Source organism: Populus trichocarpa, chromosome 5 (genome assembly GCF_000002775.5).
Source record: "Populus trichocarpa isolate Nisqually-1 chromosome 5, P.trichocarpa_v4.1, whole genome shotgun sequence".
Taxonomy (NCBI): domain Eukaryota; kingdom Viridiplantae; phylum Streptophyta; class Magnoliopsida; order Malpighiales; family Salicaceae; genus Populus; species Populus trichocarpa.
In genome coordinates this window covers 319,648-344,396 of record NC_037289.2, presented here as the reverse complement: position 1 = coordinate 344,396, position 24,749 = coordinate 319,648, and the positions used below count along the sequence as shown (strand labels likewise).

Here is a 24,749-nt window from a genome sequence, read left to right as displayed (position 1 = left end):
AGCCGACAGGTATCCACGTGCTTAGTTCCTATTGATTCACACTTCTGCTTTACCCCCACCGCCCCTCCTCTCTTTTTATTTTTTTTTGTCTCCTCTCTTTTTTCTGTAGTACAACTACAGAAAAAAGAGAGGAGGTCAAAAAAATAAAAAGAGAGAGGAGGTCTGAAAGAAAGACCTCCACTCTCGTAAAAGACAAAGAAAATATGAAGGTGGGCGGAGGGCCGACGACAGTGGTAACGAGGACGGAGGGGCGTGAGGCAGTGAGAAGTTGAGTTTATCTGCGATCTCTTTAACAATCGACTCTATGAACTTTGACTCATACCTGCAAACACACATTCATACAAATTAAATCACGGATTAATTTCCTAATTCCTCATCAGATCAACATACAAGAAGAAGAAGAAGAAGAAGAAGAAGAAGAGACATACTACAAAAAAATTCAGCTTGGAATACATCGATGCAAATGGGTGGATGCTGAATTGACAAATTAAGAAACACGACCAAATTAACTTGTACAAAATCCAAGTCTCAAGGTTTCTTCTATACTCTGCAGGTCTAGAATTATTACGGTTGACCTTTTTAAACTGCCAAGATTCTGGTCTCCTTGCCAGACTTGCTTAACCTTGCTAGATGATAGCTCAAGTTCAGGCTCAAAAAGGGTTCCGATCAAAATTTAATTACAAGGCAAACATCTCAGAGATATCCATCCCTATGTCTAACCTTTTAACATGATGATCAAGGCAGCTCGAACCAAGAACAAATCAAATTGTGAACAAATTAAGTTCTTCAGAGAATGCTTTGTAGATAGCCCGAGTGATAAAAAGATGACCTACGTTTCCATGAATCATCTTTTTTTAACTAAATACAGGGTAAACAAAAATGAGAGTTCATGGATGCTGTCGTGGGGGATTTAAAGGCGTTCTCTAGCTTGAAACTTGAAAGTCATTTTTTAGCTGTTGTTTCAGTTTGTTCTAGTTTAATCGCTGTCCTTGTGCCAACTTAACCAGACTATATATGATGATGATTAAATGTCCAGCATGAGGTGATACCATCAGAAATTTTCAATGCACAATCCTAAGAGCAGGATTGAAATGTGCTTGGTCGGTCTTTTCAAAAAGAACATGAAAAACAAAAATAATTACATTTGAATTGAGGCTGGTTAACGAACCAGCCCTTGTTTATCATCCTCAGATCCCGTTATTGTTTAAATAACTTGTAAGCTGAATGGCCATGATAGTTAAATATGGATAAACGAGTCATACAATATCAGTAATTTAGAGATGCTGAAGCAAGCAAGAAGAATTCCATGCATGTGTTTCGAATATGCCTAATGAATGGAGATACAATACTGCAGTAGCAATTGATTCACTGGCTCATCGCTACTTCAAATGGCTTAGGAGAGAGAGTTCTACATCGACCAGTGCACTTGTGCAGAACACCTTTTTTTTCTTTCTTTGAAAAAGACACAGAAACGCTAGTGATTAAAGCTTCAGTAATGAAATCAAGGCAGAGTTAGGTTTCTTTCGTTTATTTTTTGGCATTTCTAGAATGTCTTCAATGTTTTTGCTTCACGAAAAGAAAAGGGTTATCAAAACACCCTTTCTCTATCCGTCATACCAAACACAGCCACAGGTTCTGGACATAAAACAGACAGTTAACTAAGATTACTAGCAGTCTAGCACCATGGCAATTGAAGTTAAGGCATCGTTTTGATCAATATGTTGGTACCAACTGCATGCTGTTTATTGACATTTGAACAACTAGAAAGGTTAAGAGATGGGAAATCTTTAACAAAATCTACTCGGAAGAGAGATAAGGCATGTGCAGTTTCTTGGATCCAAATCAATAAGCTTGTCCCGATATTGAATCGGTGAAGTAACCTTGACCATATTAAACTTGTACAACAAAATTGAAGATTCAATCTCTCAAGGTTAATTTCTAGCGTTTGAGAAAATCTGGCATGGAAAGGGTCTCACAATTGCTAAGGCTGGCGTATTTTAAATCGATAAGATTCTTGTTTCGTTTCTAGATAATAGCTAGTTTAAATTTCTCCAGACAAAAACTGGAATGCAAACATCTCAGGTCAAAACAATTATTCATCCCAACGCAGATATCTCATCTCCTAAGAAAGGAAGTTGACGCCAGCCATGAGGAAGGTGCACTTTACACTTATTTTTAACTCCAGAATTATAAATCTTGAGCAATCTAAGTTTGGATTTCCTTGCAAAGACTCTGCAATTTAATTTACTTTCAAAACTAATTTTTGAAATGTCCAACAACATCCCTTCAATGTCTTCATTTCTCTAGCAAGTTGCAAGATTTCTTTCATTCTCGTCAAACTCTTTTCCCCTGGGATAGTTGGCTACATTAGTCTCGTGCAATCACGATTCCAGGTAATTGAATGTCTTCTCACATGTTAACTAGCACGAAAAAAAACCCCCTAGCTATGTGGCTCAACAGTGATGTTCAAGTATGGAATGATCAAGGTCAAATTAAGTATTCCTAAATGCTTAGCTGATTCAAAAATATAAGCTATCGATGTAATAAATTTTTAAGGAAAAAAGAAGAAATTAAAGTCTTTAAGAAATTGGAAAGTGAAATTCAATTACTCTAATATAATTGTTCTACGTTTAACCTTTACCATTCATGTATGTATAAAAACCTTCAGTTTTTTAATTTGTTCCCTACAAATGGAATTCTTCCTGTTCGAATTAGCGATGTTAATTGTTCTGTTAAAAAAGAAAAAAAGCTCTCTAAGCCTGTATTCTCTGGACTTTGATGAACACGTAACAGCTTGGAAAGGAATTAGTTATATACCTGTCTTGTTTCCGCTCCTTTCCTTTCAGGTCTGCAGCTTCTTTAAGAGCGGCCCTCCAACTTTCCACTCTAGCCATCTCCTTATGGAAGCTTTTTTCGTGTTTAGCAAATGCTTCTTCAAACAACCCTTTCTGTTCCCAGACCTCCGACGGATCAGCGTTGTAAAAAACGGGAAGCACAACGAGCCCAGTTGTTCTCCTAGCATCCATGATGACCCCAAGCTGGTCCAGGCACTTTGTTGAAGAAGCATAGTCTTTAGAAAACACAACAACCGATATCCTGGATTCCTGTATCGCTCTCTTGACATCAGACTTTTGTCCTGTGTAAATTCCACCATCATCTCTAAAAGTGCGAATCCCAGCATAATTGAGGTCTTTGTAGAGATGATCGGCAAAATTCTTGCCAATTTCTTGGTGGTTAAAACTCAAGAAAACATCATTAGCCTTTCCAGAAAGGAAAAGCATCAAGAGAATGATAACTGGGAACAAACCCATTGGACTGGTTGGTGAATTCATGATGCCGAAACTAGAAGGATGGAAGTTTCCGATGGGAATGGAGTGAAACGGCAACGCTGGGAGGATTTTCAGGGCGTGATCCGTCAGACTGCTGGTAACTGGAAGTGGAAGAACGAGAAAGGAGAAAGGGTTTTTTTCGAACAGTTAAGGAAGTTTCGTTTCCTACGTCAAATTAGTACCCACATGGCCCAGATTTGATATGTTTGGTCCAATTAATATTGATTTAGAATTGGGTTTCTTTTGAAGAAGCAGGGCCTGTAGACCATCAAACGGAAAATCAAAACCTAGATCAACAGTCACTTTTTTTAGTCGAAATATTTTTTTAATACTACTGTATATCTATTATAGTTATAGTATAAACTAAAAGCAGTGATTTTATATTTTGTCACTTTAGATCTCAATGGTGATTTAAAAAAAAAAATTCAATTTAGTGTTTCAATTTTTTTTACCACTAAACCCTTTTTAGCCCCAATTAATAACCAATTGCATATTATTTTGGGAGATAGCATTGAATTGAGAAATAGAGAACTAAAATGAAAAATAGATGATAGCTTTAAATTTTTTTTGAGAAATTCATTTAATCCCTTATATTTTTAGCTATTAATTAACTAGTCCCTTTAAATTTTAAAAATTCAATTTTAGTTTAAAACTTCAATTTCCTCCTTTTTTTTCAGTTATTTTTTTATGGAGAACAGAGGGGCTCGCAAGATTCCGACGCAGAGCGAGAAAGTTGTCAATGGTGATAATTTCGACTACCAAAATAATTGATTTTCTTGTATCAAATGGTTCCATATAAGAACAGAAGTTCAGATTGAGTGTTATTTTAACTTAAAATATCTGAGCTCAAAAATATTTTTTTGCAGAGGAGAGAAGCTTGCAAGATTCCGATGCAGAGCGAAAAAGTTGTCAATGGTGATGATTTTAACTACCAAAATAATTGATTTTTGTATCAAATGATTCCAGGAGTTCAAACTGAGTGTGTGTGTTTTTTTTTTAACCTTGAAAGCACCTAAAAAATATTTGAGCTCAGAAATATATATTTTTTATTTCAGGTTGATTTTGGATTTTATAGCAACGTTTAGTGTTTTTTGAAACCATAAATTAGTTTAACAGGGTTTCTAAAAGGTTCTGAGAGTGTTACATAGGTGTTTTGTGTTAAAAAAATGATGAAAATGGGTTTCGAGATCAAACAAATAGAAACACTATTTTTCTAGTATATCACAATGGTCAAAATCTGAGTTTCAAACAAAGCATCGTTTTTTTTTAAAAAAAAAAGGGTTAAATGACATGTCACTTGCCGCATTAACTTAAAAAAAATAAATTAAAGGCTAGTGCTAGTGTGTCCGACCTTGCAGGCCCACGCACAGGCCCTTTCTTGATGTGTCAAACACATGGCTCGGCTTCCCAAGCCCTGCAGTACTTAGCTTCATTTTTTTATAATACTTTTTTATTTGCTTTTTAAATAATTTTTAAATTTATTTTGGATTTACATTTGATATCAAAAAAGAAAATAAGAAAAAAAAATATCAACCCCAGTTAACTTTTCAAGTACATAACCCGAGTTCTCTGATTAAAAACACTATACAAAAAAGAATTATGAAGCTCAATCCCTTGTAAATGAAACGTTAAATGATGAAATCAAAAAAAAAATTACACAAATTTTTTTAAAAAAATAGCAATTAAAAAAATAAGGGTTAAGATGAAAATTAAAAAATAAATTAAAGGGCAACAACAATTTATCCATTTGAAAGTTAAATTGAAAAGAATAAAAATATTAACAAAAGAAAAAAAATCAAAAGAATGAAAATCGAAATAGAAAAAAAAATGCATTATCAACTTAAATTGAATGGTGAAATTAAAAACAATAAAAGGGTCGAGAAAAAAATCACAAATCCAAAGAATAAAAATCAAATTGAAAACATCAATACATGATAAAAAAAAATAAACATGTAAAATTCTTCAACATGTTTTTTACATAAAAAAATGTCTAAATATAAATCGAGAAACTTATGCACATATTGAATTAAATAAATCAAGAATCGTTGTGTAAATAAATGATACAAAAGTCATTAACAATAAATAAAAATAAAATTGAAAAATCAAGACAAATATATTTAACGAGTTATTTACATGGTTGTGTTTGATGAATTTATTTATTAAAATCAATTTGTAATAGAAATCAACACACATAAAATTTATTGAATAAAATAAAAAAAATAAATATTATGCAAGGCTGTACATTAAAATATTATAAAAATAAATATTTTTCATTTTTAAAACAAATTTAAAAATAAAATATTAAAAAAAATTACATTATCAACCCCTTTAAAAATTAAACACATCCAATATAATTAAAAAATAATTTCTATTTAAAAAAAGGCTATATAAAAAAAGAAAATAAAAGTAAAACACAAATTTAAAAAATCATTTTAAAAATTTTTTTAATTAAAAAACAAAATTAAAAACAAAACAATCAAGACGTTGATGGGCTTAGTAAGCAACAAGCCAAGTATCCGGCCCATGAAAAAAGGGCCCAACATAGACCTACAAGGTTAGGCCCTGAGCGCAACTCTTAATTTTTTTTTATGTGAATGAGGTGGATGACAAGCCCACATACACGAGTCTTTATTCTTTTTAAGTTAACGGAGCGAATGAGTTTTTGTTGAAAAAAATAGACAACATATCATCTAAAATTCCCTAATGATTCAAAAAAAAAAGTTGTTGTTTTCTCCTTCTAAAAACCTATTTTCAACTTATTTTTTTATCTAAAACACCTAGAAAACAATCTAAAAATCTTATCAAACTAATCTTTGACCTTCAAAAAAAGTAGAAAACCACTTCAAAAACCAAAATTAATCTGATACTAAAAATCTTATCAAGCTTAAATTTTTTATATATATTTTTAAGTAAAAAAAAACACATAATTTGAACACATAAAACCATTTTGCGCTTTTAAAATTAAAATTCTTTTCCCGGCCAGAATCTTTTTTTACCCGTTTGAGGCCGGTAATTTTTATTTTGACACTATAGAAGGCCCAACTACTAATTTCTCCATGAGATACCGACAAAACAAAAGGGAAAGAGAAGCTATGCCTAGGAATTACCAATACCAAAGCCTGTACGGCCTATGATCCGTCCTGAGATGGGTAGATCTTGTGGATACTTGTCAAATACAAGCATCAGATTGCTCCTGTAGTTTGGGATTGAGTTTTTGGTCTCAAGCTTTCTTTATTTCAATTTTTTCTAGGCTGATTGTGTTCATCCTTTGGTGCTAACCTGTAGGGAGCTTTTGACCAATGATTAGATTGTCTAATTCAGAATGCTTAAGAACTAGGATTGCTCCTGAAAATAAATTGCTCTGTCCTTGCCTGCTTAAAAGTTTATTACCTAAAAAGAACGTCTTCCTTAACTTGTGTTGCCTAGGTATTACTAGAATCAGGAGGAAACAGGAATATGACGAACCAGTTCTGTAGAACCATCCCTGCCATCTGCAGCTTCTCTAAGAGCTGCCCTTCACTCTTCCACCCTCTCCATCTCAACCTGGAAGCCTTGCTCGTGTGACGAAAACGCTTCATGATATCTCCCTTCCTGGTTCCTAACTTCAGATGGAACCAAATGGTAAAATATGGGCAGCAAAATGTGCCCTCCAAGCATCCATGATCATTACAATTTAGTCTGTTTTGAGCTTTTGTTTCAGTTAGTTCTAGTTTTATGGCTGTCCTTATGCAACTTCACCAGCTTAGCTTATATATACGATAAATAAATGGCCAGCATGAGGTGATACCATGATTTCTAGCAGTGGTGTTTGCGATGGATATACCATCAGAATGTTTAAGTAATCCTAATGGTAGGATTGAATGTATTTGGTCGGCTTTTTCGAAAAAGCATGAAAAACAAAAATAATTGCATTTGACTTGAGGCTAATCTAACAAACCAGCCCTTGTTTATCGTCCTCAGTTCCAGTTTCTGTTTAAATAACTTTTAAGTTAGATGGTGGTGTTATTAAGTTATGGATAAACATGTCACACAATTATCAATAATTTAGAGAAAATGAAGCAAGCAAGAAGAATTCTATGGATGTGTTTGGAAGATGCCTAATGAATGGAGAGACAATACTACAATAGTAATTGATACACTAGCTCATCCCTACTTCAATTGGATTAGGAAAGAGTTCTACAATGACTAGTGCACGTATGCAGACTACTTTATCTTTTTTATCTTTTTTTTGAAAGAGACAACGCTGTTTGTGATTATAGTTTCAATAAAGAAATCAAGGCAGAGTTAGGTTTCAGTAATGAGATTACTAGCAGTCTAGCACCATGACTATTGAAGTTAAGGCTTGTAAGCAAATCGGAAAGATAACAAAATTGCAGTTTCCTAAAATTTCTTATCAAATATCATAAAGTGGGAGAGTTAAGTGGAGGTGGGATGGATGTTCCCCCATTTCCACTATAAAATAGAGGTTGTGTGAGGGCCAAAAGAAAGCAGTAAAATGTAGCAGCTTGCAGTAGCAAGCGCAGAGGGATAAGAGAAATGTAAGGCAATTACGAAGAGAGGGAGTTGAGTGAGGAGTTCCTCCTCCTTCATTGTTGTAGATTGTATTTTTCTCTCTATATAATGAAATTGGCTGCTCCATGGACATAGGCAAATTGCCAAGCCACGTTAAATTGTTTTGTTGTGTGTTTGGGCATCAATCACCGATCCTAACATTTTCAATAGCTTGATTATATATTGGTCCCAATTGCATGCTTTCTTATTGATATTTTAACAACTAGAAAGGTTAAGAGATAAGAAGTCTTGAACAACTTCCACTCGTAAGAGAGATAAGAAACTTGTACAAAATTGGAAATTCAATCTCTCAAGGTTTCTATCCTTTGAAAAATCTGGTATTTGAAAGGTGCTCACAGTTGCTAAGGTTACATATTTCACACACTTTACAGTGATTTTTAACTCCAGAATAATAAATTTTGAGCGATCTAAGTTTGCACTTCCTTACAAAGACTCCAGAGCTTAAATTAATCTCAGAACTAATCTTTGAAATGTCCAAGAATATCCCTTCAATGTCTTCATTTCTCTAGTAAAATGCAAGATTTCTTTCATTCTGGTCGAACTCTTTTCCCTAGGATAGTTGGCTGTGTTAGTCTCGTGAAGCCATGGTTCCAAGTAATTGAATGTCTTTTCACATGTTGATTAGCAAGAAAAAACAACACCCTAGCTATGTGGCTCAACATGCGTCATATTTCAATGATGTTAAGCATTCTCCTAGAGCCTAAAATTGAAAATCTTAGCCATGTTTGAGTATCGAACGATCGAAGTCAAATTACGCATTCCTAAATGCTCAGCTGATTCAAAAATATAAGCTATCAATGAAACAAATTTCGAAGAAATTAAAAAAGAAGAGGTTAGTACCTGTCTTCCAGAACCATCCTTTCCATGTTTGCAGCTTCCTTAAGAGCCCTTCTCCATCCCTCCACCCTCTCCATCTGATACTTGAAGCGTATTTCAAGCTTAGCAAATTCTTCACCAAATTGCCCTGTTTGGTTCCCCACCTCAGATGGATCAACATCGTAGAAAACTGGGAACACTAAGTGCCCAACAGTTCTTCTACGTTCCATGATCATCAAGAGTTCATCAAGACACCATCTTGAAGAAGAGTAGTTTTTAGAAAACACAATAATAGATGATTTTGATTCTTGAATTGCTTTCTGGATTTCTAACTCAATGTTCTCTCCTATCCGGATCTCATCGTCGTCTCTGAAAGTGGGAATCCCTGCTCTAGTTAAAGCTTTGTAGAGGTGGTCGGTGAAATGTTGGCGTGTATCTCCACCTCTAAAACTCAAGAAGACATCGTAAGTAGTTAGCCCTGGGCCTCTGAACGAGGGGTCACACGTCCGGGGTGTCAAAGTAGCCCCAGGAATTAAGGAGAGAAAAAACAAGATTAGGGTCACTGGGTTGAAAGCCATGGGTTTGATGAAGAGAGGCAAAGATTTTTGAGTTGGATGGATGAAGATCTATCTTGATTCTTTGGGAGAAGATAGAATCGAAGCGGCAACGTTTCAGAGGGTTTTCCGGCGGAAGGAGGAAGAAATTCCAAAGGTTCTCTTTAGAAACTAGAACTGTTTTCTGCCTGCGTTCTGTCTCTCCGGTGCAGAGTGAATTAACTGTTTACTTTTGAACAGTACAGAGTGAATTATAATTCACTATGCAAACAAAGTTTTTAGTTCACTTTGCACTGTTGCAACAGTGCAAAGTGAACTAAAAACTCCCTTTGCACAGTTAGATTTATCCGTTGTTAATGGTTGGATCAGGTCAGCTTCAATTTAAATATATTATTCTGGGTTTCATCTAGTAAAAAAATTAATTTTTTTTTAATTTTTAATTATTTTATTTAAAAAAAATATTTAATATCATTCAATACACAACATCAATTAAAAAGATTGCATGATGGTCTACCATTTATAGAATTTGATCGTAATTTCAATTTTGTTCCTGATGATATTTTATCTAATTTTGTTGCACACTCAAAAAAATTATGGAAACTGTAGTCCTTGTCGGATAAATTTATATAAAATATTATTTATTTCATAATGTAATAGCAGTAGTTAAATCTACAATATTTAAATTAAAAATCATCAATATTAATATATATCTTTTTTAGTTATTTTATAACCTCAAATTGAAAATCATTCTTAACAAAACACATTAAACTACTTTTTATTCAACCTCAATTTTAACCGAATATATATAAATATCAAACAAACCTCAATTAAAAATATTTTTATTTTTTCATATCATAACCATAAAAGCTACCATTTTATTAAATACACTTTGCCTTACCATATCAAATTACTACAAGTACATGAGCCAAAAGTTTTATGGAGAATTACTTTTCAATCCTCGTACTTTCCTATTTCTTTCTTTACTGTCACTATAGGTTTTGTAATTTCCATTTTAGTCTAAAAATTTATTTTCTTGATATTTCAGTTCTCAAGAGAAGAGAGTCTTTGGATCTCAATAGAAAAAAAAGAAAATCATTAGTTAATATTAATTTTATTCATGAAAAAAATTAATTTTAATATCAATGAGATTTATTAAATAAAAAAAGTTTAACAATGATTGTTTCAAATCTTAATCTTAACTAGAAAAACAAATCGAAGTCGAGAGGGATTGGTTTTGCATTTTTGAACCGTTTTGGATGGCTTTTAGGTTGATAAATGGGTTTTTTTTAGGTTTTAAAAGGTATGTATTAAATGTTTTTAAATGAAAATAAGTTTTTAAACCAGAAAAAAAAATTAAACTTGAATTTTCAATTATCACATTAATAGCTGGATTTTGGATAGGTAGACAACACAACATATGCTTCTTTCTTCTTTTTTCAATAAAACAATGTTTTACTTTAAAAAATAAAATGGGTGTAAATTAATAGTTTGTGAGAATTATAAAAATTAAATGATAAATCACTATTATGTCATTATTGATTCAAAAAATGAAACTTTGCCCGATTGTTTTTTGTATATCATATTATGATATTAATGAAGAATTAATATTATTTTGTTTCAACATGTGCGCTTGGTCTAGTATGTTCAATTTCAATCTTTAATATTAAATTTTTGTTTTTTATTTAATTTTAAATTGGTCTTTTTATTTTATTTATCATATAATTAAATTTTAAAAAATAGATTCTATAACTTGAATCATAAGTTGAATTGATTAAATTGAATTGAATTCAATTGATTTAATCTCAATTTTTTAAAAAATTATCTGTTAAAAGAAAAGTTTTGGTCCGGGAAGTAGCTTTGTATTGACCTAAATTTTCTTTATGAAAAAATTACTACATACCTTCTATTTTTTTAGCACATAAACACTTTCCAACCAATTTTTCATAAATTATATATTTACACGCCCGATAACTTAAAATAATTATGAAAAGATGACGCAGAAACACAGTTATTCTCTTCTCCCTCTGACCAAAATCAATTTCCCTTATCTCTCAAGATTTCCCAAATTCCTTAAATTTTTAGGATTTTCAATCTGATGCAGTTAATTCCTCACGTTTCCTGTTCTAACTTAATTATGTTTGGGGGAACAGTAGTTGTCTAGCTGATTGAGTAGGGGAAGATAGAAGTGGAAGCAAGGAAAAAGGCAAAAGGGTGTTGTCCTTTTGTCCTTCTATTCTTATTTCCTTTATGAATTATGTTCTTTTCTAAAAACTTGTATGGATCATATTTTTAAGGTATATACCCTGATATTTAAACCCTCTGCCTAGGGTAAGTCCTTTCAAAGCATATGTACCCTTTTAAAACATCAAATCCACATGGTTTTGATAGGAAAAAAAAAATTATAGACAAATTAAACAGGGAATTGCAACCCCTATTACATCCTGATATCTATTCTTATTGATGATGAATCAAATATAATGAACTCCAATTGTCAAGGAGTGAGCAACCAGTCAGCACCCCACTTGCCGCCTTCTCTAAAAGGATGGCATACGCAAATCTTCCAGTTCTTGTAATGTTTGATTCACAGATAACAAGCATCTGATTCAAACTGATCAAAAGCTAAAACATGCGGTTGAAATTCAAAGACAACCAAAGCACTGAATAAGTTGCAGCACATCATCGCTGTTTAAGAAGATGAAAGTTTGCATAATAGTATTATTATTCAGTTCCAAGAACAAGGAACTGCAGCTGTGGCAATGACATATATCCACAAGAGTAAAGGGCTAAAAAGATAAACTAATTCTTTCAAAGAGAAAGATAATGAAGAAAGGCTGAACAAATATCATTTCATTTAAATGCAAACACATCCATCAAAGCCATACAAGCCAGAGAGAACTACAAGGTACACACAAAATGCTAAGCAAGCAGCTCCTCACGCATCTCATATACTCAAACTTCTATATTGGAGGTTTACACATACTTTACCATCCATGACAGCAACAAGCAGAAGAAGGAAAAAGAAAGGGCTTTAGCATCCGATGACCAGAAAAGTTGCATGAACATCACCTTTTTAACGACCCAAGTTAGAATACCCCCTAAGGTAGATGATTTCAGCATCCAATCCCTGCAGCATACACCCATCATTTGTTGTTGTGTTGTGTTCTCCTGTCTTGACTTCTTCAAGACTAAATCACAGTCAAATGTGATAGGTCAATTTGTTGTAAAAATCTTCCAAATTTGCATAAATTACATATTGCTTTGCTCAGTTGGTTCTTTCATCGCTTAACTTCCATCTTCTGTTTCCATCCAGTAGTCAAGCTTAGAATAAGCAATAGCAGATTCTGGTTTTCCATCATTGGTGTACACCTTAAATAAACTGAATTCTGAGAACCAATGCAACTCCCCGAGAAATTTCAGGTGACAAGTAACAAAATCCATCTCAGGTGCAATCCATTAAGAGGCTATTAGGTGGTTATATAAACTTGTTGAAAGGCATATATGCTAGAAGATAAGATCTTCTTCATCCATAAAATTTCTGTAGATGGCTTGAATTGAAAGCTCAGGTTTCCTACTACAAAAAGTAAAATCATGGTTTAATCGTGGTGGTGTGCTAGAAGCTCAAGAGTGAATCGAAGGCCACCACCCCATTGCACTACTGAACAATAAAAGGAAGACCTAACTGCATTAAGTAGATAGATTTGCAGCTAGAAAATATGCTCCCCGGAAAATTGTCTCCTTGACTTGAGGTTGTCCAAGAACTTCTTTTAACTAAACCTCAAGATAAACTTAAGAGCTTCTCAGAAAACAAAAGGTTGATATAAGATGGCCATCCTTATGCACTAAAGACGCCAGCATAAATAAACTAACTTTTACTACCTATTTTCCAATTTCAAGGATTTGGAACCTTTTTTTTTTTACCAGCCTCACGCCGAGCCAAGCATCATTGAAATACTACCCTTAGCTGACTGCAGGCTCCTTCCCTTACCATAGTTAATATTATGTGCCCTCTGCAGACCATAAATCGCTCTCGATCTCTGATAGTGTAATGCTAATTGGTTGCCATCCTGATGGATGATGTATGATCCATTTTTTATAGCCAATTACCATGTTCAAGATCTGAAGGATATCACCCAGAGCATGTCCTTTCAAGCACTTTCTCTTTAAAATAGTACCTGCTTCATACCTGTACATCGCATAGGAGAATACACGACAGCATTTTCAAAGTTAGAATTGAAACTCAGAAAATCAAATTGAGTTCAAGAAACTGGTGAGCTTTACCTGCACTGAGAAGCCAAGATTGCAGATCGCCCGGCAGGGGATATCAGAAAAAGTTGAATTTCATCCCATGTTGCTTTTGGGATTTGTTTCGGGCTGCCACCAATAGGGTTGACACATTTCCACAGTTTCTCGTTTTTACCAACAAACAACTGCATTGCACCTAAACTCTGTGCCACTACCATCTGATGCTCAATGGCACACTCAAGGGCCTTCTTAATGTCAGTGTTACGCTGCTTCTGATCTCCATATCTGATGCAGTCAGCTATATTTGTTTCAGTTGGCATTATCTTTTCACTTTTAAGGGTGTTCAAGGCAAGCAAGACCACACCTATAAGGCCTTGAACGTATTCAGAAGGTTTTGGGCATCCTGGACTCCCCCATATAACACTTCCTGGAGCAACACTAGCCCCCATTGCTGATGAAGATGATGACAGATATTCTGGATGACTGGAGTATCTATGGTTGGGCATCTCATCCTGGTAAATTGATGGAGAGTTATGTGCCATATTTCCATTTTGCGAGTTACTTGAGCTTACAGATCGGGGAAGTTTCTTCTTGGAATCATGTTTTACCTCTGGATTTCGACGCTGAGGGTTAAAGTTGATGGAGTATCCAGAAATGTTCAAATTACCAATATCAGGCGCACTCATATATGGTGCAGGCATAGAACTTGTTCCGTTGGGCCTGGCAGGCATTGGAGGAGGACCACGGGGGTGAAGATAAGGAGGATAAAAACCACCTGCTGCAAAGTCAGGTTGCATCGCTGAATTGTTTGGCCTTAATTGCTGTGTATAATGATTTTGGTGGTTGCCATTAACATAGGGGACATCACACCAAGTAAAATTAGTATTTCCATGAACAAAATCCGGGGCAGGTCCACTAAGGGGAACTCTAGGGAAATAAGTACCCGGTTGGTGAGAGTTTGTATTATGTTGATCTTCTTGGGTCCAAAGAGGCACACTTGTTGTCTTTGATCCATTTGTCTGGCTTGGGCTTCTTCGGATGTTTTTCCCTTTCTGCTTATTGTCATAACCCCTTGCTGTGTAAGGAGACTTCTGGTTTGCCAGATACGAATTCTCAGAATAGGAATCCGCTGGTTGTTTTAATTGAGCCGCATCAGTCAATGGAATCTGTGAAGTGTCTGAAGTGGACATATAGCTATTACTATCAGGTTGCAGTGATTCACCTTCACTGAGAGGCGGTCCTCCTGCCAAAAGACTTGTCCAGAGCCATACACTCTTTGCAGCCGCAAGAAGGGGTGCGGATGCTTTCTGGGGCTGTGCCAGAAGAATATTGTATCTCCTCATTCGCAACTGATGAAGAGCATTAGAGAAGTCTCGATCACCAGAAATTAACAAATAATTAGCAGGCGCGGCATTGTCCACAGCCCAAAACAACATATCAACAAGAATCTTCTTATCACTTGCATCTTTAACACCTGTTCATTCACATATAACATTACAAACTACAGTGAAAACCATATCCAAACATCAAATCTTCTAAAACATAACAAATAAACAGCAAAAAAGACTCAATGTTCAAAAACCAAAACATCCAACTGTTGTTATAACATATTCACATATAGTCAACCTGCAATTTCCTATTTCAATAACAAAACTTGAGATATAATAAAAGAAATCACCAAAAATCAGTCAGCTATGCAAATCTTAACAAACCCTTTCTGTTCAGTCAACTCAGTCTTTTAGACAAATAATTTAATCAACCCCAGCCCAAAATCAATCGCACCGACACCAAGAAAGCCAAGATATCGAACAAGATCCGATCTTTCTTGACTAATCAATAAGAGAGCAACACCAACAATCAAACACCCCATGAAGCAAAATCATCAAAAAGTAGAAGTAAAATCAAGATACCTGCAGGGACATGATTGAGAGCAATCCCAGTACTAGAGAGCGCCTGCTGAACAGCAGAATTGATACGATGTGTGTCACCATAAGCAGAAATAGAAACAGGACCACAATAATTCATCTTGACAAGTGCTGAGCTTATGTTTTGTGCTATGGCATGAGGGTCACAGTCTCTAGGTACATGACAGTTCTCTATGTCCCACCAAACTGAAATCTTGGCGGTCACATACTGTGCCTCTGCTCTTCCTCCTCCGCCTCCTCTTTCTCCTCCCATTTATGACAGAGATCCCCGGCAAAAAAGGTGGTTTTGGAAGCGGAGATTTAGAGGGTGGTGATGATGAAGATGTGGTTTTGGTATCTATGTTGTGCTAACCTATCTTCGCTTTGTTGGAGAGAGAGAGAAAGAGGGGAAAAGACGACGTCTTTATGTATTGGATTCTTGTGTTTTGTGGTTCGGTGGCTTTAAGCTAAGTAGTGGGTTCTTGGAGGATAGCTTAGATTACGGTCATGCCCTCTCATAAGTAATTGTTAATTATTTAGTATATCCAAGATTGTTAATAAATAATTATTCATTATACTCGAAATTATAATTATTTTGGAGAAATTATTCGGTCGGAAATTATACTTGTCTTTCATATTAAGATTCGTAAATATTTTTTATTAATGTGCTAAATAAATATTTTTTTCCTTGTTGAGATGAATTGGGTTGGGAGTTGTTAAAAAAAAACATTATTAATAAAATGTGTGATTATAGATAACCAATTAAAATGTATATATGAAAATATAATCAAGTAATTATGGAAATGAGATATAATATTTAATTATTTAAAATTCTTGATTTCATCCGGTACTTGATTATTATTACCTTTGTAATTAGTGATTTTATTAATAAAATGTGTGATTATAGATAACCAATTAACAGGTTTGACTTGGTCAAAGGTTTGGTTTTGACGTGGACTACATGGGCTTTCCAATTAAATCTTGGGCTCGGGGTCAAGTGGGGGTTTGTTGGGTCATTATGCATTGATGACCGATACTGGCTTTGGATTGTCTAAGAAACCAATGAATCAAGTCTTGACATGTATAAATTACCAATCACCACGTGCCATGTCAGTACGAGAAGAAGTCTTTGAGCAATTTTTTATATATATATAATCATCATTTTTTATTAAAAACATGACTATATTTAAACAGTATCCATGAAAAAACCAATAAAATTTATATTGAGATATAAAAAAATAGATAAAACAAGTCACAATACCAGTAAATCCTAAATATACGAGCGGTGATTATAGAATTTCAATCTATAAAAAATATGATGGAAGATCGAGATAAAATAAAAATCAAGATTTGCAGTGCCCATTTGAAATATAATATTCTTTTAAACTAGTTATATATTCGTAATATTATTTTAAACTAGTATTATATTTTATGTTGTGCAGAAAAATAAAACTTCCACAAAATAAAATAAAAATGAAGAAACCCTCTTTTCCATTCTTATTAAGGTAATTATAATTTAATCCTTGTATATAGTTTTTATGGGAGCTAATCAAGTAATCAATCCACGAGATATGAAGATTAATTAAAATCTAGTTTAATAATTAAATAATTTCTCAAACAAGAAAAAGAAACAAGGTTGATAAAATAACTAAATTATAAACATACTGCCCTAAGTATTGCCCTAAGTATACATATATGTTTCTTGCTTCTTAAGGAAAGTGTTAAAAGAATTTGTCTGGTTTGAATTCTTGGCTTCTTCGACAATATTGCCCTCAGTATACGTACATATATGTTTCTTGCTTCTTAAGGAAATATACTTATGGTAAAGTTTTTATATATATTGTTGCGCTAATCATGGCAAGGATAGGTATTTTTTATAATACTGGTTGTGAGTTCGAGTCTGCTGAGAATTACTAGAGACTTATATAATTATTAATTCTATAAAATTAATTGAATACATATAAGTTCGTCTGAAATATAATATTTAAATTAATAAAAAAAACTATTTCTCAGAGTGATTGGTCAGCCTCTTCAAGGAGAGGAGAGCAACTGAATATGGCATTTGACAAGATAATGCTAACGTAAGATTTGGGGATTTTTTTGGCTAAAGAGAGCTAGCATAAAATTAAAATCTACAGAAAGTCATACGGGGGAGAGAAGGAAAAGTAAATTAAGAGTTGGACCCATTGCATTGCTTGTCTTACTCAGGGACCGAGTTGAGTTCCCTTTAGTAGAAGAAGTAAAAGTAGGGACAGGAGTACTTGACTTTTTGTTCTAGAGGCAGCTCAACGCGTAAACGCACGTAAGGCCATGAAAATTTAATTATCCCCGTAACTTTTAAGGTGAAAATATGAAATGGTCATCCATTTAAATGATTTTTAAATTTTTTTAATATTAACATATTAAAATCATAAAAAAAATTAAAAAAAATTGATTTAATATTTTTTCAAGACAAACATATTTCCGAGAAGTATTCAAAAGAGAAAGCTACCACACTCCTAAATGGTTTTGAAATATATTTTTCAAATTATTTTTTGTCTGAAAATATATTAAATTGATATTTTTAGATATTTTTTAATGATTTTAATATATTAAATTTAAAATAAAAAATATTATTTTAATACATTATTAATTAAAAAATACTTTTACAAATAACATTCCACCACAGAACGTATTATCTTATAAGAAATATTATAATTACCTTATATAGAGTTATTCTATGTAGTATAACCTATATTATTATATGAATGTTGCTCTATTCATAAATATAAAGAAGAAGGCTGACACATTAGATTAATTAAGCCTCTTATTTTATACAAGAAACATTATTCTATTATCTTTCTTTAATTATTACAAAACACAAAAATATTTTCAATTAAGTTTTTTATATATATATACAAATAGATTCTCAATCATATTTTTTTTGTTAGTTTATGTTGAAAAAAATTGATTAATAATCATGTAAAACTTATATGATTTTTATTTTTCTTAAAAACTCTCTAATTCTCTTAAATTTCTAATTTTTTGCTTTACATTGTATAAAATTCTCGTGAATCATGATAAACCAAACTATATAAAGAAACACAACATGTCATATATATATATATATATATATATATATATATATATATAAAACGTGCAGAGATTTTTTTTATAAAAAAAGAGAAACCTCTTGATTTTGAAAACTAATTATATAGAATGATCTAATAAAGAGTCAATCAAATACATGGGACCTAATCAGATTCTCTGTTTAGAGGTTTGCCCTTAAGTTTTTTGCATGTAAACCTGCGCATTCCCCGGAAAACAATTGCCAGTCAAACACGTACAAACGACCCCTTGACAGAAGGCCCATGAATTTCCTGTAAGGAGCCCTAAGTCCAGGACACCTCAGGTAAGAGGAGGTCACACAAGATATATATATATACGTGTGTGTGTGTGTGTATGCATGCATGTATATGTATATATAGATTCAGAGAGGGTTCCCGTACCACCATTTTAACCCGAGCTTCTTGACAAGATATATAGGCGAGGTGTCTTAGGCCGGAGCAACCACCGAGGCACCATCACCCCTTATCCGCGACAAATGGCTCGTGTAAAATCTGCACAGATGCATGGCCATGGAGATTCAGAGGTCAACAAATTACAAATTCTCATAAATCGATCATAAGTTACACTTCTATATACGTGGAGCTTTTACTTCATTGATTATGAGCTTCGAAGTTAGTGGCTATACATCAATATTGCAACACAAAACGTGTGAGCCAATTACCAGCACATTTTGCTTACTAGCTAGACACCAGCCATGCACTAGCTGCAAGGAGTCGACAATGGTACGTATGGGTCATATATGATCATTGCACCATCGATCAATGATTCCCTAACGGTTAAGTACATGAGCGTCGGGATTAATTGTATCTTGATCGATGTGCTTAATTGTATCCACACTTTTTCCGATTCAAACTATCAGAATTAGAGCTATTAAGTTTCGCAAATATCAATCATGTATTCCCTAACGTACGGTCCGTGCATGTTTGAGATTTGTTTCCATATATATATTTCAATTGCAACAATAACTAGAGGTTTGAATTCTTAAATGAAAGTTAAAATTGTTATCATAGGTTGTCCTAATGGTATAGATAAGGTTAGGGAATTTAGATTAAAAGGTGTTTGGTCTGAACGACAAAATAAACACACACACATGTACACACACACACACACACATATATATATATATATATATATATATATATATATATATATATATATATAAAATGGAGTGATGTTGATAAAAGAAAGTTAGTCATATAGATTGTGACTAACTAAGATTAACTACATGATATTGAGCTAAAAACCATATCATAGTAACATGCGCTTCTTAGTAGGAATATCTTTTGATTATATATCTAGTCAAATCATACCCTTAATATATATATATATATATATATATATATATATAGATACACACATATGGTTGAGACGCGAGGGTCTCCTGGAAAATCAGTTTCCATATATACTTTGCAATTGCTTATTGTGAAGGTACTAGCCAATCCTGATTCATGAGATGGTAACAAACAGATAAAGATACATAACATGCCCAAGAAGAGAAAAACTAAACTGAAAAATTCACCATAAAATGCAAATTTTATATTTTGATACAATCATCTAGTAATTATAAGTAGTGGGAAGGAAAGATACATGTGCATCAACAAGTCCAAGTCAAGTTTTGATTCCAAACTGAACGTACTTGGTAGACCATGCGGCCATGTCAGGTCTTTGCGAGCCCGGCCGCTGTTGAGTCTCGAGTTGAAGATACAGTGAAAGCTCCTGCTGATCTTGAAGGAGATGGCTGTTACGTTCACATACATCAACCAGTGACCAGTTTAGCTTGTTAGGTGCTGAAGCTTTTGACAGTCAAGGGCAAACTTGCTTGGACCAAAAATAATTGTTGGTGGCAAAGACAAAAACTGTGGACCTAGATCATGAATATGTCTGGAAAGCTTATGAAAAAACCTAAACGAATAACCTGTATTGGGAATTCATGCCAGGAATTGCACCATCTAAATCACACATCAAATAGTGTGAGAATTAACTCTTGGCTTGCAATATTTGGTGGATATATGGTCATGGAAAACGTTGACAATTAATGGAGATTATCGTAGATCAAGTGTTTTCTCCCACATAATCAGAGTGGTATAAAAAGGTATGCACTTCTAAAAAAAATCTGAATGATTTACAGATATCTAGTCTATCAATTTGAACTAAAAAATACTGAAAGTTGATGCGATTATCTATGTCCTTCGCAGGCCCCATCAGAAGTAATGATACAAGACGTTAGCTTCAAGAAAATAAGAGGCACTGCTCTACAACTTCAGTGGTTGCTTGGCTTTTTTTGTAGCAGTAGCATCCCATGCCAGAAGCCAGAACTTGCAGAAATTGACCTGCCCTGCTATACTACAATATTGTTGCAACTTCAAGCCATAGCTAGAGGGGAGTTAATGCGGAGAATATCACATTCAAATTCCTTTCCTACTTCCTAATGTCTGGTGGGGCCGGGTTTCGATATATAATGCATATATAGAATAAATATATTTTTCTCACCGGTCTAATTTTATTTTTATTTGTGAATTTTGTACTTCAATCACAAAAAGCACCACTCATTATACAGTAGTAACTGTCCCAGAACCACCCACACTATTTTATGAACAAACTGGCCGTATCAAAACCTACGGTATCTATTATCTACCACAAATACATAAAAGAAAGTCTTAATAAGAGTTTAGTTAACAAGATAGTCAACATTAATCTACGCTTTACATAATGGAGCAGGCATTAGGGTTCTCATCACTAAACATGTTGATGTAGTAGTCGTCAATGATGGACTCGCTGATAGTGGCTGTGACCGGAACTGCTCTAACATGATTCGGAGGTGCTTTCTTGTCATAAGCCTGTGAAACATAGGGGTGTGCCACTAAAAAGTATGGGACATAAGGCCACAGCTCTACCTTCTTCTTTGTTGATTGAGCTGCCTTCAACACTTTCTCTGGCTCCACGAACCCAGTCACGGTCACCTTTTGTTGCTTCATGTCTACTTTCACGGATTTATCACCTAAAAGAAAGATATATATTTTGTACGAAGTTTAATTTGTTTACCGAAAGAAAGACCGTGAAAAGAAGGCAAAACGCTAACAAACAGAGAGGGTTAAAAGAAGATGTACATGTAGCTAGCTAGCTAGAGAAGACAAGCTAGAATCCATGCACAGATAACCACTACCTTCAACCCCGTAGAGGACACTCTTGACCTTACGTTCACAGCCTTGGCAGTCCATCCTGACTTTGAGAGCTACGGTTTGCATCAGCTTCTTTTTCTTGCCTTTCTTGGCATTGCTTAGTAAATCAGAGAAATACTCCAAAGTTCCGGCAACTCCCATTGTGTTTAATTCTTTTCTCGCTCTCTAAAATATTGTTCTTATAGCCTATAGGACAGACTGTGCTAGCTATATACAAACACACACACACACACACACACACACACAAAGTATGAGTTACTTCAAGATAATTAAGTAAAGGAAGACTAGACTTTTCATAGTTCCTATAAGCGTGTTCCGTGATACAATGTTTTTTAAAAATATTTTTTAGTTAAAAATATATTAAAATAATACTTTTTATATTTTATATTTTTAATATTAATATATCAAGATTATTAAAGTATTAATTTAATATTTCTTAAATTTTAAAAACAGATTGAATAATTATTAAAAAAAATACAGCCTTGGTATGCATGCTTAGTCCCATGCATGCACTAGAAAAACATATTTGAGTTCATTAAATTTAAAATCTAATTGATAAAAAGTGGATGAGGGGGTAAGGATCGATGTCTATAATTGTTTCTTGGAGTTACGTGAACAACATTAAATGATCCGGGTGTGAACAAATTGAACTCTTGAATTTCTTGGAATTCCAGGTGTGAACAAAATTCTTTTAAATTTCCTGGAACAACATTAAATGATTTCACAGACTAGTTGACATTTGTCAGAACAAAACAAACGCAGATAATATGTTTAGAGCGTGTTTGACAGTGTGGTTACAGGTGCTTTTCAAATAACTTTTCGTGCCAAAATGCATGCCAATGATGTTTTTTTATTTTTTAAAAATCATTTTTGACATCAGCACATCAAAACGATCCAAAACGTACAAACCATATTTAATTTTAGCAAAAAAAAAAAAAAAATTCAATTTTTTGGGAACGCAGCCGCAGCCGCGTTCCCAAACGGTACCTCACTTGTTCTTCATATTTTGTTTTATAGTTTATTGTTTTAAAATTATTTTTTTATTTTTTAAAATTATTTTAATAATGTAGTATTAAAAATATTTTTTGATATATTTTTAAATAAAAAATACTTTAAAAAATAATTTCTATCACAATAATAAATACTACCTTACATTGATATAAATTAACTTTAAATTTTTTTAAAAAATAATATTTTTATATTTTTATCTTTATCTTAAACAAATTTTTTTATATACATTACCGTTCCAGATCTCTCATACAGGTGCCTTCGTGATATTGTGGTTAAGCATGGTTGTATCTAGCAATGTGATAATAATTGTTTTTCAATAACTACCACGGTGTTATTTTGTTTTTCAATTATTTACTTGTTATTCATATTTTGTTTTTATAGTTATTTTTAAAAAATTATTTGTTATTTTTTTGAATTGTTTTGATGTGTTTATATTAAAAATATTTTTGATATATTTTTAAACAAAAAAATTTTGAAAAAAAACTTTATCATAATGTCAAATACTACCTTAAAATGATATAAATTAACTTTAAAATTATTTAAAAAATAATTTTTGTATATTTTTATCTTAAACAAAAAAAAAATTTCTTTTTTATTTATATTAACACTCATGATCTCATATAGATATCTTTTTTTTTTCTGGTTAAGTGTGGAAGTGTCTAATATTATGACAGTGATATCACTATCATATACATTATCATATATTTTCATTATCATTTATTATGACAGTGATATATATATATATATATATATATATATATATCTTCCACACTTAACCAGAAAAAAGAATAAAAATATATGATAATGTATATGACAGTGATATCACTGTCATAATATTATACACTTCCACACTTAACCAGAAAAAGAATAAAATCAACTCAAATAAATTTATAATAAATAAATAACAAGAAAAAATAAATTCAATTAAAAAAATTCATATGAAAAAAAAAGTTGTGATTGCTAAAAATTAAAAATCCTATAAATAAATCTACTAAAAATTGATCTTGTATGAAAAAAAATCCTACAACAATATTCATATAATTATTCCAAACAAAAAAATTAAAAATAAAATAAAAAAACAAATATAGTGAAAAAACATGAAAAAAAAAAATCTAACCTTAATATAGTTGCAAGTGAAGCTAAAAGGAGGGAAAAAACAAATTTATTAAGCATATTAATTAAAAAAAACTAAGAAAAAAAAAGAAAAAATGAGAAGAATACATACCTGAACATAGAGGAGAAGAGAAGGAGTTGAGGAGAAAGAAATGGATATTAATGTTTTTTTACATTTGGGGAAGAAGAAGAAGAAGAAGAATAAGCAAAAGAAAAAAAAAGGAGCCCGGTCTGTTGTGAAATCAGGACTCCAGACTTTTTACCGAGGCGTTTTATCAACGGATAATGAAGTATTAATATTTTGAATCATTCCGTCTGTAATATTTAATTTAAAATTTCAATTCAATAAAATTTTTTAGAAACCGTCAAATATCACCGACGACTTTTCCATCCGTCGGTGATTCCGTCTATAATATTTAATTTAAAATTTTAATTTAATCAAAAATTTTCAGAAAATCGTCAAATAATACGAATGACTTTTCAATCCATTGGTGATTTTGTTTGTAAAGAACAATAATTAAAAGTGCAATTGGGAAGTAAGCAGTTCAAGAGCTATCTAGAAAATACCGACAGAATTTTCCGTTAGTGATTTCCCTTGTAATTGATATGGTGAACAATGTTCACAATTTATCAATGATTTTACCGACGGAATGGTATAAATGACACGTCATTGTTTTTTTTTGTTTTTTTTAAATTATTTTTTCCCACTGTAATTCTCTTGGTATATACCAAGAAAATATCCCCGTCGGTAAAATCCATCCGAAATTTACCAATAAAAATATTCCCTCGGTATTTTCGTTTGTATTCATCAATTAATTTTCTAGTAGTGGATTGTTTTTCAAAGTATTTTTTTGTTTAAAAATAAATCATAATAATATTTTTTTATTTTTAAAAATTTATTTTGATATCAACACATTAAAA

The 24,749-nt window shown here is 32.8% G+C and overlaps 3 protein-coding genes across 15 annotated transcripts in view; all 3 read right to left on the bottom strand.

The window, feature by feature from the left end:
- The window catches only part of LOC18098478 (disease resistance protein RPV1), a 33,296-nt gene extending 23,694 nt beyond the window's left edge, over positions 1 to 9,602 (bottom strand). Inside the window, exons 1-2 of one of the 13 annotated variants that reach the window (XM_052453091.1) lie at positions 8,742 to 9,581; positions 210 to 322 (exon numbers count right to left, since the gene is read on the bottom strand). In XM_052453091.1, the coding sequence (XP_052309051.1) occupies positions 210 to 322; positions 8,742 to 9,295 (667 nt within the window). In that variant the 5' untranslated portion in view covers positions 9,296 to 9,581. Of the gene's footprint in view, positions 1 to 209; positions 323 to 2,817; positions 3,529 to 6,637; positions 6,932 to 7,136; positions 7,299 to 7,711; positions 8,452 to 8,550; positions 8,675 to 8,741 lie in introns of those variants that run through there. The other 12 variants (XM_052453095.1, XM_024601900.2, XM_024601899.2 and 9 more) reach the window with 12 other exon arrangements.
- A 2,490-nt stretch (positions 9,603 to 12,092) lies between these two features.
- On the bottom strand, positions 12,093 to 15,852 carry LOC18098477 (uncharacterized). Its single transcript, XM_006382212.3, has 3 exons — positions 15,424 to 15,852; positions 13,550 to 14,987; positions 12,093 to 13,454 (listed from the first exon to the last, which is right to left on the bottom strand). Exons 1-3 carry the CDS (start codon positions 15,689 to 15,691, stop codon positions 13,268 to 13,270), a joined length of 1,893 nt encoding a protein of 630 aa, XP_006382274.3. The 5' UTR covers positions 15,692 to 15,852; the 3' UTR covers positions 12,093 to 13,267.
- A 5,163-nt stretch (positions 15,853 to 21,015) lies between these two features.
- On the bottom strand, positions 21,016 to 21,937 carry LOC18098476 (heavy metal-associated isoprenylated plant protein 24). The gene is made up of 2 exons (XM_006382211.3): positions 21,689 to 21,937; positions 21,016 to 21,523 (listed from the first exon to the last, which is right to left on the bottom strand). The coding sequence occupies exons 1-2, from the start codon at positions 21,843 to 21,845 to the stop codon at positions 21,228 to 21,230; spliced, it is 453 nt and encodes a 150-aa protein (XP_006382273.2). The 5' UTR covers positions 21,846 to 21,937; the 3' UTR covers positions 21,016 to 21,227.
- Positions 21,938 to 24,749: the final 2,812 nt, after the last annotated feature.